This window comes from Salmo salar, chromosome ssa16 (assembly GCF_905237065.1).
Source record: "Salmo salar chromosome ssa16, Ssal_v3.1, whole genome shotgun sequence".
NCBI classification, from domain to species: Eukaryota; Metazoa; Chordata; class Actinopteri; order Salmoniformes; family Salmonidae; genus Salmo; species Salmo salar.
In genome coordinates, this window is record NC_059457.1 from 3968627 (window position 1) to 3987079 (window position 18453).

The window sequence follows — 18453 nt, forward strand, 5'->3', positions numbered from 1 at the left end:
TCAGAGTCATGAAAGGAAAAAGAGGATTCTGCTAGCCTGTTGTGAGTAATTGCAGTCCTGATGTCTAGAAGTTATTTTCGGTCATAAGAGACGGTAGGGGCAATATTATGTACAAATTAAGTAAAAAACACAAGTTACAAACAACGCAAATAAACTAACAAAAAAACACAATCAGCTGGGGGCATGTGAAAAGTCTGCCTTCTTCTTCGGTGCCATCTTACGGTGATGTGGCTTACGTATTTGGCGTTGGCTCATCTACTCTTGGGTGATCACATCTTGCCTTCTCCCAGAGTCAAATGAGAGAGGGGGGCCAGATCTCCACTGGCACCAACTGTCCCCTTCTCAGGGACGAAGGACAGGCAGGACGCTACGAGGACAAACAGAGATGTTAGAGACAGACTTCACTCAACAAAGTTTGTTTTATTCAATGGCATAATCTACAAAGATCCTTTCCTGACCCATTTAATGGAAGCAATGGAACCAAAATAACTAACGGAACCAGCGGAACCAATATAACTAAAGGAACCAACAGAACCAATGGAACCAATAGAGCCAATGAAACCAATCGAACCAAAATAACTAATAGAACCAATATATTGAACCAATGGAACCAAAATAACTAATAGAACCAATAGAATCAATGGAACCAATGGAAGCAAAATAATTAATGAGACCATTAGAACCAATGGAACCCATATAACTAATTAAACAAACAGTACCAATAAAACCAATGGAACTAATGGTACCAAAATAACTAATGGAACCAACAGAACCAATAAAACCAATGGAACCAATGAAATGTAGGCTACCCCTGAGGTCAGACTGAGGTGAAAGTCAGGGTTAAGGAGTTTACCATTGAAGGCCTGGATCATTCTATGCAGGGTTTCCAGGGAGATTCCACTGTATCCTTTAGCAAGGACATTAATCCTCAGAGCCAACAACATCCTGGTCCTCTCTGGGTTAAGTGGGTTGCCCACACATAAACACCAGAGTGGAATGGGGAAGTTTAAAATCACTGATGTTATGTCCATGGTATAGACCATATCAGTGAAAATAAAAGTGAATATATAAGAACGGTAACGTGCATATGGAATATACAAGAATTACAAAAATACATAATTTGCATGAATTGAAATCAGGTTTTTGAGGTATGTGCTTTCTTAGTGGGAAACTTGGGCCAGTTAGATATCAATACATCTACTGTAGCTATGTTATATATTAGGTCACTAACCTGCAGAGTGTGATCGCACCAGATTCTCCTATAGCTCCCTATGGGAATACAACACATGGCCACATAGTAAGCAAACAATGCACCAATATCATCAGAAAATATTCTGTGAAAAAGGAGAGAGTACTGTACTTGAGCTTGTGGACAGGAATGACAGTCCGAGTTAATATGCCAAACCCTTTAGTGGTTCCATAGACAATCAGAGAGACAGAAAGATGGTTGCATATAGGTTAATTCTCTGATGACAGTGGAATTTGTTGCATTCTATACCCAGGATAGCTTTAATTGTCACGGTTGTCGTAGGTTGAGACCAAGACGCAGTGGGAAAATGTACACTCATCTTCTTTTATTTATGTGAAGAAGGAAAAACAACAAAAACGTATACAAAACACAAACACGAACTTGACAGTCTTGTCAGGTACACATAGCTAAACAAGAACAATCTCCCACAAAATACTAACAAACACATACCTATTTATAGGACCCTCAATCAGAGGCAACTAGAAAACACCTGCCTCCAATTGAGAGTCCAACCCCCAATTAACTAAACATAGAAATACAAATGACTAGACTAAACATAGAAATACATTAACATAGAACAGTGCCCAAAACCCGGAATAATAAATCAAACACCCAACTACTTACACAACCAGCCCAAACCACATAAAACAAATACCCCCTGCCATGTCCTGACCAAACTACAATAACAAATAACCCCTTTTACTGGTCAGGACGTGACATTAATCTTGTGAGGACAGACGCTGGGAGACGAGAAGCAAGTACATGGAGTGGATATTTAATGAATAACCGACAAGAAACAAACAAGGACAGCGTCTGGACAGGTGAAACATAGCGACAATAATGCTGACACGGGGATCAAACCGAGGAACAGATAGATATAGGAGGGGCAATCAACAAAGTAATTGAGTCCAGGTGAGTCCAAAGACGCGCTGGTGCGCGTAATGATGGTGACAGGTGTGCGTAATGATAGGCAGCCTGGCGCCCTCGAGCGCCAGGAAGGGGGAGCGGGATAAGGCGTGGCAAATCTGGTGTTTACCATCAGTGTATTGAATATGCTAAAGTATGTTAAAATAAGTGCAAGGTTCATTATATACTGTATGTAAATAAGGTATTTCTGTTTTAAATATGTATAAATTAGAAAAATGTCTAAAACCCTGTTTTCGGTTTGTCATTATGGGGTATTGTGTGTAGATTGCTGAGGATTTTTTTTTTTTTAATCAATTTTAGAATTAAGCTGTAATATAAAGTCAAGAGGTCTGTATACTTTCCCGAATGCACTGTATATAATATCAACCCAAAATGACTATTTACATCAGCAGTTGATCAAGCACAATAAGGATACAGGTGTGAAACTCCAAGCAAAGTCTGGAGACATGTCATCCCTTTCGATGGCTACAAATAGATTGTATAAATTGTATTATAACAATATGAACTACACAACAGATAATATCAGTCATAGACAATATTCAAAAGAAACACACCCTGCTGGCTGGCTTAATTGGCTCTATCCCCAACAATTTTCTATATCGCATTAATTTTATTAGGACACGTGGAACAGGGTCATGTTTTCGTTTCCCCTAGGGATATGTACAGTAGTTGTTCTATTCCATTTTTATACCTTCTTTAGTCATTTTCACAACAACTGTAATTGATACGCAACAAACTATTTGATAAGGGTTTTTAGTTTATTTACCAATTTTTATAAAGTCATTGTCTTCGAGGACATATTTGATGGATGGTGTCATCACCGTCCAACAGCCCCTGGCCTTGCACCTCCTTGCGAGGTAGCGAATGTCTTTCACCGCCTTCATGCCCCCGTTGCCCGGCATGTTCTTAGTGTAGCGTTTAAGCGCCTCATACCCCAGACATTGGATGGTGTAGGTCGGGTCCCGACAGGGAATCGTCAGCCATTCGTCCCGAATGTGAACAGCATAGCGAGGCGCGTCACTTAGGATTCCGTTACTGTAGTAAAATGACTCCCGAGCGTCGCTATCCCAGGTACCAGGTTCAGGGGGCAAAAGGCAACAAGAAATCACGCCTCATTGTTTACCTTTCTCCATGGTGCGGTGGAATTTACTGGATTCAAAGAAACGTTTGGTGTGCTGTATATTTTCCATAGATCCGTGCTACTGCCAATGGCTGTAGCTTACATGTAATAACAAAAAACACCATGGTCACTTTATCAACAGGTCAGTTGAAATTGTAGGCATTGCAGCCATTTTTCTCGTTTGTAGGTGTCTCTAATTGACACCTATTTATTTGTCAGTCAAGTTCTTGCTAAATAAACATATCATAGTTGAGGGTTATCTTGCCGGTATTCCTATTCCATCTATCTGCACATAGGTTCTGTTTGTGAGAAGAAAAAAACTGGCTTACAGGGAATATGTTATCAGGCTTTGACTCCAAACCCCATTAACCATGATTTCTTCAAATGTATGGTTTTTAATAGGCTTGCTGTCACGTATTAATTCGATGTTCGTCACAGAGGATGACTAGACATTTGCCCTATGCACCCACTCTGGTCTAAAACCAATGGATCTGCCCTGACAATAATGCACCATTAACGCACACAACCTGGAGCAGCGGACATTGTGTTCACGTGTTACTTTTAAATCAGTGCCAATAGTAAAGAGTAAGGCCTAACTCAACAATCTGTTCACTACAGACTATCCCGTTTAGCCTCAGTAACTTTCTCTCTCACACACTCGATACGCTTTAGAATGAGCCATGACGTCACATCAAATGTAGAGGAGTTGGACAGTTACAATATTGCCATGTGTGTTATGATCGAAAGCTACTGTTTGTTGGCCATCGGCGGGTAGATAGATGGAGAGGGAGAGGGAGAAAGAGAGAGAGAGAGAGAGAGAGAGAGAGAGAGAAAGGAGGAGAGTAAAAGCGTGTTTACACAGACGGTAAACCGCCTGGGGAATCGTAGGGGAGAGGAAGTCGGCCGGCTCTCTGTCTGCCTGCTCTAACTTCCTGCAACAAAAAAAAGCAAGGATCTTATTTCAGTCTAGCAGAGCTGTATAGCCTAGCTAGACGACAGTCAGCATGGAAAAACAAGGGATCATACCAATTTAATCATAAAAGTTTTGCAAGGAGGGGAAGGAAAGGCAAACAAGATATCGCAGGTAATGTGAAAACAAGGGATTTGCGTTTATTATTAGGTTATTATGTTTTTTTAATGGATGGCTTTGATAGAGAAAAGGGGACATATATTTGAATGTGAGTGATTGAATTAGGTATGAGGTCTCTGTTATTGTATATGATAGCCTATATTTGGTGTGAGTCGGAGAATGACACAGTTTGTAGCCTAACCAAAGTTCGACGGACACAAACTCGTACGTATTGTTGCTGTTTATTCATATTGCTGTGTATTCATATTTATTCAACTGTAAACTCAAATGTGCCAGGGGAAAAGTTTCTGGTTTGTCTGGTATGGAGTACACCACATTTCGAAGAGCTTCCGGTTTGAATCTGTCTGGTAGTGAACATCTTGAAAATGAATCAGTAAGGCCGGAAAAGAAATAGACAGTCTTGGAGAGTCTGCTTATTTCTACTCCGTATAATCCCATCTCCCTTGTGAATTATACTTTAATAGTCTATTCTAAAGGAAGAGAACGAGACAGACAGACAGACATATAAATAGATCATTTATAAAAATGGGGTACAACAGCGCTACCTAGATTCAACTGAACATACAGCAGCTTGTGCTTCACCTTCTGAAGCTGTGCAAAGACTACGGCGCTTGCTCGCCATGTCTGGTTGGATTTTCCAGCAACGGACTGCGAATGTGAACAGGAAGAGAGCAGATTTAGTCATGGCTAAGTAATGTCTGCGCACAGCACCTAATCACATTAGGAGTTTCCGTTCCCCAAACACTGGATGGCTTTGTACGGCGGCGCACCAGCAGTGTGACTTTTCGATCGTAGGCGACACTCTTGAGCATCTGCAAAGGAAATTCACAACTCACAGCTTTATGTGGGGGGGGGGGCTAGGGTGAAGGGACAGGGGCTGGCTGTCGCAATTGTCGCATCAGAGACGGGGGGAGAGAGAGAGAGACTGGGAGACAGGAGGGAGAGGCATGGGAGAGAGAGAGGAAGACAGAGAAAGAAAGGGAGGGGGTACAGGGGCGTTTTAGAACATGTCATTAGTGTCAAAAGTGAAATAAAAGACGATTAATTTAGTACACAAGAACTCTGACTAACCAGCAAGAGCATGATTCTTATTACACAGATGTCAGATGTGTTGTAATGAGTGCTGAGGTGATGTGGAAAGTACAACTCAAATAACCTTGAACATAGAACACCCTACCAAACAGTAATGTGTTGTCTCAGTAAATGTCCCAGGGGTGGAGTGGGAGGACAGTTTGACTTGATCTCATGACCCAGGCAGAGTCGGAAGAGGATTGGGGAAATGCGCCTCATAGTGTGGGATCCCCCCCCTCCCTACCATACATATGCCCTTGAAAGTAGAATCGGAGGAAGTCCTGACTTTGACAGTTTTGTGGGTTTCACATGGCAGATAGAAAACACTAGGGATCGATTGTGCCAGAAACATGTTGAATCAGCTTTGACAGTGTGTGTGTGGGGGACGGTTTCAACCTGGTCTCAGAGCATTTCATATTACTCTGTATGTAAATCTGAGAAATGCCATTTAGTATGATATGTTCTGTTTTGTATGGTATGTATTAATTTGTGGCTGTCCATCACCCATTTCGTATGATATGTTACGAATTACAATTCGTATTATGCAGCAGATTTGCAAAATGCACAATGTGTTACGAATTTGCGAAACATAAGATATGTTACGATTTTGCAAAACGTATGATATTTTACAAATTCTAGCTAGGTGGTACCTATAGCTAGGCTAGGGGTTAGGATTAGGGGTTAGGGTTAATGTTAGGGTTTAGTTTAAGCGTTAAGTTAAAGGGTTAAGGTTAGGGGAATGGTTAGCTAAAACGGTTAGGGTTAGGTGAAGGGTTAGCTAAAATGGTAAACATGCTAAGTAGTTGCAAAGTAGCTAAAAAGTAGTAAGTACTTAAAAAGTTGCTAATTAGCTAAAATGCAAAAGTTGTCCGTGATGAGATTCGAACTCATTAGACATTCGCATTATATGCCCACCTATCCACCCCGACCAACCACCATACTTTCGTTTTTGCCTTAAGTAACCATCTGTCTTATGTAACCATACAAAACGTAACATATTTACTAAATGGAGTGTCTCAGATTTACATACAGAATAATACGAAATGCTTTGAGACCAGGTTGTGTGTGTGTGTGTGTGTGTGTGTGTGTGTGTGTGTGTGTGTGTGTGTGTGTGTGTGTGTGTGTGTGTGTGTGTGTGTGTGTGTGTGTGTGTGTGTGTGTGTGTACAGTGTCTTCAAAAAGCATTCAAAATCCTTGACCTTTTCCACATTTTATTGTGTTACTGCCTGAATTCAAAATGAATGAAACTGGCCAAAACACAATACCCCATCATGTCAAAGTGGAATAATGTTCTTCTACATTTTTACAAATTAATGAAAAATGAAAATCTGAACTGTTGAGTCAATTAGTATTCAAACCCTTTGTATGGCAAACCTAAATATGATCAGGAGTAAAAATGTGATTAACAAGACACATAATAATTTGTATAGACTCACTCTGTGTGCAGTAATAGTGTTTAACATGATTTTTGAATGACTGCCTCATCTCTGTACGACACACGTACAATTATCTGTATGGTCCGTCCGTCTAGCAGTGAATTTCAAACAGATTCAACCATGGTTTTCCAATGCCTTGCAAAGAAGGGCACCTATTGGTAGATGGGTAAAAAAAATAAAAAGCAGACATTGAATATCCCTTTGAGCATGGTGAAGTTGTTCATTACACTTTGAATGGTGTATTGATACACCCAGTCACTACAAATATACAGACGTCCTTCCTAACACAGTTGTCGGAGAGGAAGGAAACCGCTAAGGGGTTTCACCATGATGCCAATGTTGACTTTAAAACAGTTACAGAGTTTAATGGCAGTGATAGAGGAAAACTGAGGATGGATCAACAACATTGTACTTACTCCACAATATTAACCTAGTTGACAGAGTGAAAAGAAGGAAGTACAGAATAAAAATATTCCCAAACATGCATCCTGTAAAGTAATACTGCAAAACGTGGCAAAGCAATTCACTTTTTGTTCTGAATACAAAGTGTTATGTTTGGGGCAAATCCAATACAACACATTACTGAGTACCACTCTCCATATTTTCAAGCACAGTGGTGGCTGCATCATGTTATGGGTATGCTTGTAATCGTTAAGGACTGGGGAGTTTTTCAGTATAAAAATAAACAGAATGGAGCTAAGCACAGACAAAATCCTAGAGGAAAACCTGGTTCAGTCTGCTTTCCACCAGACACTGGGATATGAATTCACCTTTCAGCAGGACAAAAACTTAAAACACATGGCCAAACCGACACTGGAGTTGCTTACCAAGAAGACAGTGAATGTTCCCGAGTTGTGGCCGAGTTACAGTTTTGACTTAAATCTGCTTGTAAATCTATGGCAAGACCTGAAAACGGTTGTCTAGCAATGATCAACAACCAATTTGACAGATCTTGAAGAATTTGAGAAATAATAATGGGCAAATGTTGCATAATCCAGGTGTGGAAAGCTCTTAGAAATGTACCCAGAAAGACTCACAGCTGTAATCACTGCCAAAGGTGCTTCTACAAAGTATTGACTCAGGGGAGTGAATACTTATGGAAATGAGATATTCTGTATTTCATTTTCATAAATTTGCAAACATTTATCGCTTTGACATTATGGGGCATTGTGTGTAGACGGGTGACAAAAACATCTATTTAATCCATTTTGAATTTAGGCTGTAACACAACAAAATGTTGAATAAGTAAAGGGTATGAATACTTTCTGAAGGCACTGTATGTACTATGAACGTGTGAGTATACGTGTGTGTACAAATGTGTGTGTGTACTATGTTCATGTGTATGTACGTTTGTTTGTACGTATGTGTGCCTGGGTGTGCATGTGTACGTGTGTAGGTGTACAGTACGTGTGTCACGTCCTGACCATAGAAAGCTAGAGTAGGTCAGGGCGTGACAGGGGGTTTTGTCTAGTTTATTTATTTCTATGTTGATTCTAGTTTCTTTTTTCTATGTTGTTTTTTTTGTCTAGTTTATGTATTTCTATGTGGGGTTCTAGTTTCTGTATTTCTATGTTGTTGTTTTTTTTGGGATGATCTCCAATTAGAGGCAGCTGGTCATTGTTGTCTCTAATTGGGGATCATATTTAAGTTGTTGTTTTTCCCACTAGGTTTTGTGGGAGATTGTTTTGAGGTAGTGTATGTTTCGCCTCTTCGTCGCGGTTTGTTATTTTTGTTTAGTAGTTTATTTGTATGTCTTGCATAGTTTCACAGTTATAATGAAATGTGGAACGATACACACGCTGCGCTTTGGTCTTCATCATACGACAAACGTGACAACGTGTGTGTATAGTTGATAAGGCATTAATTGATCAGGGTCACTGACATTTCACTTTTCTCATCACAACAACAGTCATTGAGTTTGCCTGTCTCAGATGTTGAAAGAGAGACAGACGAGAACAATTTCCCAGGTAATGTCCAAAATGGCACCCAATTCCCTATGAAGTGCACCACTTCTGATCAGACTAGTCTGTGTGCTAGTCTCGGTTCTACCAGGCAGACAGGAGCTCATAGGGATACACATTCCTTTACTAAACGACAAACCCACCCTGGTCTCTCTCTCTTTCTCTCTCTCTGGGCCCGTCATACTTCCTGTAGCCTCAGCCAGGTTGGACCGCATATACTTCTGGTTTGAACTGTGGTTCCTGCTTTTCTTTTTCTTTTTTCTCTCTCTCATCTGCTACTCTGTTACTTTACACTACACACTAATCAGTACTGTTATATTCCACACTACGACTTTTCTTTACATTACAAATATCACAGTACAGGCTACTACAATGTAATACCACCGATAGAACAATGAGAGATATTTCACCGGGTGTAAAAATGTGAAGCATCCGCTTGGCGTTTCCACCCACTACCAAATATGGTAGCGATAGGAAGCCCAGTGGTCGGCAGTGGGAGAAGATGGAACGAGATGGATTTTGGCCGACATTCTGCAAATTTTCTCATCGATGAAACAGTTGATCTCAATACAGTCATCTGTTCCCAAAACAAAAATCTGTTATGAACAGAGTGGATTAATTTTTGTAGACTTTACCCTTTGCAAAAAATCGTGTTGTTTAGGTGTGCAAAGGCGAATTGAGTTATTGCACACGTGGATCTTCACAGAGGTGTTCCCTAACGGAAATATACAGACACATGTTAAAATGCGCCAATAGGATCTCGCCAGCTCGTGCTTGGCTCTGCCCACTGTTCCCATTGGAAACAACAGGTTATGGTCTATCTTGTTTTAGTTATAAAGAAATATTTGGTAATACTTTAGGTGTACAATACAGTAAATGTTTATTGATCCATTATAGAAACAACAGAAAATTGTATTTTAATCATACAGTGGCTGGCCGTCACTCTCCAGTGGCTGGCCGGCTTATCTAACCTCCACGCTACCGCCGCCCATGAATAGTACCATAACCCTGGTCCCATGTTGATGATGTCAGTTGTGTTCTTCTAACCATAGCCCTTATAACCCTTGCTGTAGGTATGGACAGCGCCATCACGTTGTGGCAGTTCCTGCTGCAACTTCTCCTGGACCAGAGCCACAAGCACCTGATCTGCTGGACGTCCACTGATGGGGAGTTCAAACTGCTCAAGTCAGAGGAGGTGGCCAAGCTGTGGGGGCTCCGCAAGAACAAGACCAATATGAACTACGACAAGCTGAGCAGAGCTCTGAGATACTACTATGACAAGGTAGAATACAATCATATCACAATACATTCTTCTTCTACAAAAAAGGATTCCCAAAAGGTTCTTTGGACAGGTTCTTTCATCCAGATTATTTTTTGGTTCTAAGTAGCACCTTTCTTTCGAACAGTGTACTCAAGCACACACAAGTATCTAAAACTTATTTAATTTTATTTAATTTTTTTCATTTTGGTCGATTTGACCTTTCTCAAAACATTACTTGAGTGAGCCCATTCACATCAGTGTTAAACACTCTCACATGGGGGACAATCTCACTTAGTTGTTCTTCTTTTTCAACCGAAGATCCCCACTGGGAGATAGTTCCACTTCCACTTCTCACCTTACCAACAGCACAGCCATATACAGTGATGCATCTCTCATACACATGTAAGGGCCATTTTGCAATCATTTTGGGTGACTTTGGTAGAATATTTCTATGACAGAAATGTGTTGAAATCAAAATGGCCCCATCAACACTGAACATTCCAAGTTCTGTTATTCATTGACAACAGAAATTAAAATGTATATTGTTGTTATCAACTTATAAATGTGTAATAGAGCTTTTGATTATTAACGAAGGAATAGGATGTATGAAGAAAATACTAGGTAAATCAGGGGGTCATTGTAAGGTTCAACCTGCACACTAATCCCACCCTCTCTGTTCCAGAACATCATCAAGAAAGTGATCGGCCAGAAGTTTGTCTACAAGTTTGTCTCGTTCCCGGAGATCCTGAAGATGGACCCTGCGGCGGTAGAGATGGGCTTGACGTCCGGCAGGGTGACCCTCCATGAGGATGACGTCCAGGACATAGACGTAGAGGAGGAAGAGGAGGAGGCACAGCAGCAGAGGAGAGCCTTGGGGGCGGCTGCTGCGGCTCAGCAGGCTGCGTGTCGTAACGATTACCTCCGCTCTGGTCTCTACTCCTCCTTCAGTGTCAGCTCCCTCCATCATCCTCCAGAGGAGCTGCTCAGAGCCTTGAGGGAGAGGCAGGAGAGACAGCAGGACGAAGCCCGGTCCGGAGTCATCCGCTTCGGGGCTGGTACCACAGAGAGAACTCCACCCTCACCCTCCCTCATCAAGCCTTCATCACAATCCTTCAGCATCCACAGTCCATCTAAACCCTCCCCCCTCCACCACCATCACCACCGGCGCTCCCCGTCCTCCTCCCCACCCAGCCCTAACCCCCAGCCGGGACCAGGGCGAGGAGGCTGGAGCCCAGAGGCTGAAGAGGAAGAGGGGGAGGACTCTGACCAGGGGGCCCAGCCCTTGAATCTCTCCTCTGGGCACAGAGAGCGAGAGAGGGCCCTGCAGCCTCCGGAGAAGAGGACCAGTGGTGGTAGTAGGGGTAGTGGTAGTAGTCATGGAGACAGGGAACATGGACTCCCACCCAAAACAAAGAAGCCCAAAGCCCTAGAGATCCCTGCCCCCTCCCTGCTCCTGACAGGAAGTGACATTGGCTCCATAGCACTTAACAGTCCCGCCCTGCCGTCCGGGTCCCTCACCCCAGCCTTCTTCACTGCACAGGTGAATTCTTCTGCTATATAGCATGTTATAGGCTACTTGGCAGAAGCTTCTATCTAAAGCGTATAGTGTTGCAGTGATTTTATGTTTCCATCTCATCTGTACTGTTGCCTGCCTGGCCATGGGGGGATGGGCTATATATTTTTCTCAATTGTCAAAAAATAACTGAAAAAAACTGACCAGGTAGAAGCCAGCCTACACTATTAGGTTCTAGGGATCACCTTTTGTTCTAATAATGACTTTCCAATATTATTGTTTTCAGTCTTTCCAATCAGTGTAGATTAAGGAAAGGAGACGAGGAGAGGACAGATTTTTTAGACAGAGGAGAAAGGGCCATGGATCTTATCCAGACCTGAGGTCATCAGTCTCCCCAAAGCCCAGCTAAAGTAGCAAGGCTCTGCCACTGGTCATAGTCTGGCTCTGGAAACACTTATAGATGATATGGGCCATGGAAGATCATGGACCACTCTTCAGTACAATTTTATTGAGCGTACTCTCTGTTAAAAAGTTGCATTCCAACTCAAGCAGCAGTGAAAATCCACATCACAAAGACACATTTTTTTACAATGTATTTTTTTTGTTAAAAAGTTATCATTATCCCTGCTAGACCACATTTGCATCATCATTACACCAGAACAGAAAACTTCTGCACACAGTGAGATATTGCCTATACAGCAGGGATCATCACTAGATTCAGCCGCGGGCCGATTTTCTCATGAGCGGATGGAGGGTGGGCCAGAACAACTACAAATAATAAATAAAAACACCCATGGGCCAAATAAATAAAAACACCCACGGGCCAAATTCGGCCCGCGTGCCGCCAGTTGGGGAACCCTGCTATACAGCAACAACAGAGCTGAACATCATCAACAGTTTATTGGGGTGCAAAGTGAGATCAGAGGAAAAACCCGATATTTACACAAATCCTGTCCTCATTAGAGAGAGAGGGAGCGAGAAAGAGAGAAAAATGAGAAAGACAAAGAAAGAGGGGAAGAGGCCCTAATTGATGCCATATGCTCCAATCATTCCATTAATAGTGAAGGAAAAGGCAGGCAGACCAGGCAGGGTCCCTCTGCTCTGCTCCCCCAATAAAACAGGCTTATTTCTCTCTCTGGAGGTGAATTGATTTGAACATATGGTGCTCTCTAGCCTCTACAAGCGTTCCAAGGAAGGGCTGCGATGCCTAAGGAGTGAAACCCTAATCCACAACAATCACCCCTCTCCCCACTACCTCACCTCTGTATCAAAAGGAAAAACCACAGACATTTGTTTTTGCTGTTCATAATAACACCAAGCTGAGAGAAATTACCATTTTAAATTTCAGGATGTTTTCACATTGAGTCATCCTTATAGTGTACCTTATAAAAAAGTGAATAATACTTTCAAAATGTATTATTCAAACAGTTGTCATTGCGGTTATTATCACTGATCCAAATCTCACATACTCTTTACTATCTCTGCATCCCCCCTCCCCCTCTTCCTTCTCCCTCCCTAGACTCCGTCTGGCCTGCTGCTGGCTCACAGCCCTCTGTTATCAGGCATCCACTTCTGGAGCAGTCTTAGTCCCATAGCCCCTCTGAGCCCTGCACGGCTCCAAGGACACGGATCTCTGTTCCAGGTAAGCAAGAGAAGGGAAAGAGGGGAGGGAGGGAGGGAGAGGAGGAGGGAGAGGGAAACAGCGAGAGAGATAAAGGAAGGGAGAGAGCAGTCTGTGTCCCGTAGCCACTCTGAGCCCTGCACGGCTGCACGGACATTGATCACTGTTCCAGGTAAGCAAGAGAGAGAGAGAGCGAGGGAGGGAAACATTAGGGGAAGAATAGAGAAGTGCTGAATGGACTGTTTGTTTACTGAAGCTTGTTTGTTTACTCCTGAAGACTTGTTCCTCTATCCGTTGACATTCTCCATCCAACAGCATAATGTATGCAAAATGTGTGTCAGGTAGAATAAGTGTTAGCATTTCTCTCCATGTCTCCCTTTGTCAAAACCCTTGACCTGCCCTGGTAATATTAAAACGTAACGTTTTCCACATCCCTCTTTATCCATTTGTCTTAAGTACGCTTACCTGTAATTCTACATTCCAGGTCATTTTAAGATGTTCTATTATGGGGTACTTAGTGTGTGTATAAAGTAGACGACAAGATGAGGCGACATGAGCAATCTTTGTTACTGACTGAGTTTGACTGCAATAACAAGAGTCTGACCTGGCGAGGTTACATTGGAAGTTTTCTCGTCTCTCAGTCAGTATACCTCAGTCCAGCGGTTCCGAAGGTGTCCAGTTTCAGGACTCTGCAAATGCAGAGAGGGAGAGGATATCCTGTGAATACTTCCTGTTTGAGCCCAAGGGAGCCGAGGCAGACTGAACAGTGTGGACAGGTTTCTGAGGGGGGCGGATCCTGGACTGCATCCAAAATGGAACCCTATCCTCTATATAGTATGCTACTTTTGAACAGAGCCCTATGGGCCAAAAGTAGTGCATTATGTAGGGAAGTGTGTCGTTTGGGACGTAGTCCTGCTCCTCATTTGTGCAGCTAGGCTGCTAGCTAGCCCCCCTCTGCTCCCATCAACACACGCACACAAGCCTAAGTGGCCTCTTTATGTACAATGCCCTCACTTCTCCCTCTATACAGCCTGTTGTGGTGGTAGAAACGACCAGAAAGGAGTGAGAAGGGAGGGAAGGAAGAGGCACACAGTGCATAGAACAACAGGAAACTGGACCAGTGAAAACACTACAGTTCCTCTCGTGATAGGAGCATTGGCAGAGAGACCTGGCAAAGGCCTCTGTGAAGTGAACAATTGTGAATTTGTTGGAAAGGATAAAGCACTGGAGGGTGTACAGTGTACAGGCCTCTTTATTCTTCATCCACACTTCTGTTTGACAAACACTAGTACAGCATACTGACACTTCAGTAGCATTGGCTGAACCGACCCCCCCCTCTCTCCACAGTTTCCCAGTCTAATGAATGGACACCTCCCGGTCCCCCTGCCAAACCTGGATGGGTCCCCCTCCCCCCTGCTCCTGTCCCCTGCCAATCACAAGTCCTGATTCAGACTCTCAAAACCCAAACCAGCCTGTTGGTTCTACTTTGACCATCTTCATCAAGCATCTCTTCTCAAGGACTAGAAATCATCATTAGTCTTCTGTTTATTTTTCATGCAAACTTGCTTATGATTTGGGGTCTCAAAAACTCCACATCATCCACCTCTATAAGTAGTAGTATTATCATCATCATCTTCGTCATTAGCCTTCAGTTTCTGCAAAATTATTTTACGGTGTAAATATTCACGATTGACTCTGCATTACATGGCATGTTGACCTCACTTTTTATTGCACTTAAGTTGGTTAAAATTCCAGTTGTGTCGTTGAAAGCACTTGGTTAAAGCCATACACCATGAGGTCTGTGAGACCGCTGGCGTGTTATAATTAAGTACATTTCCACAGCAGGACCCTGTCCAAGTGGACAGTGGTTAGGGTTAGCCTGTCTCCAGGTCTGTTTGTTCCACCTTGACAATGGTGTGACAATGAAGAAGCCGGCAAGACAGCACAAACAGGTCTAGGACCAGGCTAGTTAAGCATAGCTTAGCGATGTTTAACAACACGTAAGACAGGATCCACATGTCAGCTACCAACTTCCCTCTCCAAGCACAGGGCTTGGTTGTTTTACTCTTGTAAAAAAAGTATATTTCTTGTCGTCTTTTTTATGATTTTCATAACAGAATGTGAAACGTTGTTTCCATTGAATTTAATTGTATTATATGCAGTGTGCTTTTCAAATAGTACCGGCTGTGCCTTTTCAAAATGTTCGATTTTTCCTCCTTAAAAAAAAAAAAGTTCTATAAAGAGGAGATTCCAAATCAATGAAAAAGCTTTTGTAACACTTTGTAATGTTTTTTTGTTATGCAGTATATATTCTGTATCATTTTATATTGGTGAAAAGTTCTGTTGTTTTGAATAAACCTGAAGCATTGAATGCTGCAACTCTGCCTTCTGGTCTTCATATTATACAATAGCTCTCTGTCTGTCTGTCTGTCTGTCTGTCTGTCTGTCTGTCTGTCTGTCTGTCTGTCTGTCTGTCTGTCTGTCTGTCTGTCTGTCTGTCTGTCTGTCTGTCTGTCTGTCTGTCTGTCTGTCTGTCTGTCTGTCTGTCTGTCTGTCTGTCTGTCTGTGATAGAGGCTAACTAGAGGAACAGAAGTAACACATCAGAAGTAGAAGTATTTTTCATCTTCCGTTTAATTGTATTTTCTCTGAAAAAAAAAAAGAAATCTATCTCAAATAAAAGGAGGGCATCCCAACAATATGCCACACCCATAATAACAATGATCCACAAATAAACTTAAGGTAATAGTATCATAAAAGGTAACAGGTAACACTGTTAAGTAGACCGTATGCAAAGTCAGTACTGTATTCACTAGGAAAACTGGGCCTGTGTTCATAAAGCGTCTCCGAGTAGGAGTGCTGATCTAGGATCAGGTCCTCCCAGTCCATGTAACGTTATTCATAGTCTCTTCTCCGAGCCGCTGGAGCGCGCAGAGCCGAGTACCCAGAGTCTTATTCATTATGATCATAAAAGGTATAACTGATCCTAGATCAGCACTCCTACTCTGAGATGCTTCATAAATATGGGCCGTGGACTAGTACTAATAGCACCCGATACTCTACTACCTTTGACTAGAAGCCCATAGGCTCTGGTCAAAAGAAGTGCACTATATAAGGAGTAGGATGCTATTTCGGAAACAACCGAGAAGTTCAGTGACTGTATGTGTGCTTCTTTTCCCATACAGAGCATGCATGCAACACAATTATGATGAAAGCAACCCAAAATAAGGAACCATTTTACAGATGGTTGAAGGAGGGTCGGAATGGATGGATGGATGACAGTGGTTGGACAGTACAGTGGGATTTCAGCTCCGCTCACACACCCTTCATGGCAGACACATGAAGTTTGGTGCAATAGAGAGAAGAGTTGTCATCATGCGGTGGTAATAGACGTGTTCCAGGTCGCCTACTGTACACTGTAGTCACGTTGTGCAGGGTATTAGATTATCAGGTCATATTGATAGATTTACTGTAAATTCAAAAATACAGTATGGTGGAAGCTCCAGTTCTACATTGTTTATACCCACTAACAACTATGTGAACCTGTTTTCACCAAGCCAACCACTGCTTCCATATCTTCTATCAAAATGGAGGTACAGTATTTCAGGTTGACAGCAGGTGGATATGGTCAGGGCTGAACTGGCCTCAACAGTATCTTGTGAAATGAAAGGTCCAGAAATACGGATGATGTTTGAATACATCACCATGCACGTCAACGGATAAGAGAAAATCCAAAAAGGTCAGACTGCAACAGCGAAGATGTCGGTCGGTCAGGGTCGGTCGGGGTCTGTCTGACACTCACACTTATGAGGTGGAAATAATAGAAATGAATGATGACAAAACCACAAAAAGAACAAAACACCACTTCAAAATAATGAAAAATCTATACACATTGCATGTTTTTTTAAAGTGACTGAGCCAGTTAGAATCTTCTAGACAGTAGTTGGATTTTTAGCAGCAAATTCTCTCTTCCCCAATAAATATAAATGTATAAACGTCTCTTTTATTGGGCCAGTTTCACTGGGCCAAAACCCCAGGGGCCAAACCGTCTCTGGGACTGAACTATCTCTGACTGTATGACTATACAGTTAGCTGTTGAACAGGAACCTAGAAGACCATGCTCTGCCTTCTGTTCTTGCCGTTGCCTGAGGGAATAAACAAAAGCAAAGCACAAATTAATAATTTTAAGGGGACTATTGTGGTTTGGATTTTTATCATAAACCACTAGGTAAATGAAGACTATTAGGTGATAATAAATAAACACCCTTTTCAGGGTATTAATGTCTATTTAAATATTTGTAATTGTCTTTTGTTTTTGAAAAATGGAAAACATAATAAGTATTAATATTGATCCCTGGGGGACTCCACTCACCTGACTCGGGATAGTTAGAGTTCCTATAGCCAGGATCTCTCTGCAGTTGGACCTCCTTCAGCGTAAATAGGGATATGCCTGGCACACACACACACACACACACACACACACACACACACACACACACACACACACACACACACACACACACACACACACACACACACACACACACACAAAAGAGAGAAAAGGAAAAAAGATAAGGAACCCACACCCCGCAGAACAGCATTACCATAGCCAGAACAATTAGATTTCCATATTTAGAACACTCAGAGCTTTGTTACACAGTTGCAGCTGACTACTTGAGTGTGCAGACTGCGGACTAATATCACTAGAACGGTAAGCAGAGCCTGCCAAGTCTCCAGCCCTGCTTCCATCTCATCACTCACTCTCTGGCAGTGTGTATGCGTGCGTCCCCAGGCTCCTGAAGTAGGGCTGTCTCATTGACTCGTCTGCAGACATCCGCTTCTTGGACTCGTACTGGAAAAGCAACGACAGAGAAACTTAACAGTGTGTGTGTGTGTGTGTGTGTGTGTGTGTGTGTGTGTGTGTGTGTGTGTGTGTGTGTCCCTCTATTGGAGAACTTGTGACAGACAAACATCACCACTCTGCAAATCAACTCCTGCCTACAGGAAGCTAAATAGTAAGTAATATGAATTAAATAAGGTACTGTACACATCTGCCTTCTGGTGAAGTTACTATAGACCATATTTTCACTAAGTTTTCCCTTACAATTCTATCAGTTTTGTGCAAGTACATTGTCCCAATGTAACAACAACATGTTGCTGTTTTTCAGATACAAATGTTGGAACAGTGGTGCAGCGCTTCGGATGA

At 42.4% G+C, this 18453-nt stretch overlaps 2 protein-coding genes across 7 annotated transcripts in view; one reads left to right on the plus strand and one right to left on the minus strand.

Moving 5' to 3' along the window:
- The first annotated feature begins 4001 nt into the window (after positions 1-4001).
- elk3 (ELK3, ETS-domain protein) lies at positions 4002-15628 on the plus strand. Of its 3 annotated transcripts, none has more exons than XM_045696633.1 (5): positions 4002-4380; positions 9928-10136; positions 10798-11655; positions 13148-13270; positions 13891-14273. In XM_045696633.1, exons 2-5 carry the CDS (start codon positions 9930-9932, stop codon positions 14182-14184), a joined length of 1482 nt encoding a protein of 493 aa, XP_045552589.1. In that variant the 5' UTR covers positions 4002-4380; positions 9928-9929; the 3' UTR covers positions 14185-14273.
- Positions 15629-15863: 235 nt separating this feature from the next.
- The window catches only part of LOC106573057 (cyclin-dependent kinase 17), a 63708-nt gene continuing 61118 nt past the window's right edge, over positions 15864-18453 (minus strand). For all 4 annotated transcript variants that reach the window (XM_014147708.2, XM_014147710.2, XM_014147707.2 and 1 more), the window contains 3 exons: positions 18009-18099; positions 17620-17697; positions 15864-17392 (listed from right to left, as the gene is read on the minus strand). In XM_014147708.2, the coding sequence (XP_014003183.2) occupies positions 17355-17392; positions 17620-17697; positions 18009-18099 (207 nt within the window). In that variant the 3' untranslated portion in view covers positions 15864-17354. The remainder of the gene's footprint in view (positions 17393-17619; positions 17698-18008; positions 18100-18453) is intronic.

Bases quoted from the DNA above. Each gene is read 5' to 3' on its own strand.
- elk3 (XM_045696633.1), top strand. From the start codon at position 9,930: ATGGACAGCGCCATCACGTTGTGGCAGTTCCTGCTGCAACTTCTCCTG. The intron at 10,137-10,797 runs GTAGAATACAAT...TCTCTGTTCCAG, and splicing joins TGAGATACTACTATGACAAG to AACATCATCAAGAAAGTGAT. The intron at 11,656-13,147 runs GTGAATTCTTCT...CTCCCTCCCTAG, and splicing joins CAGCCTTCTTCACTGCACAG to ACTCCGTCTGGCCTGCTGCT.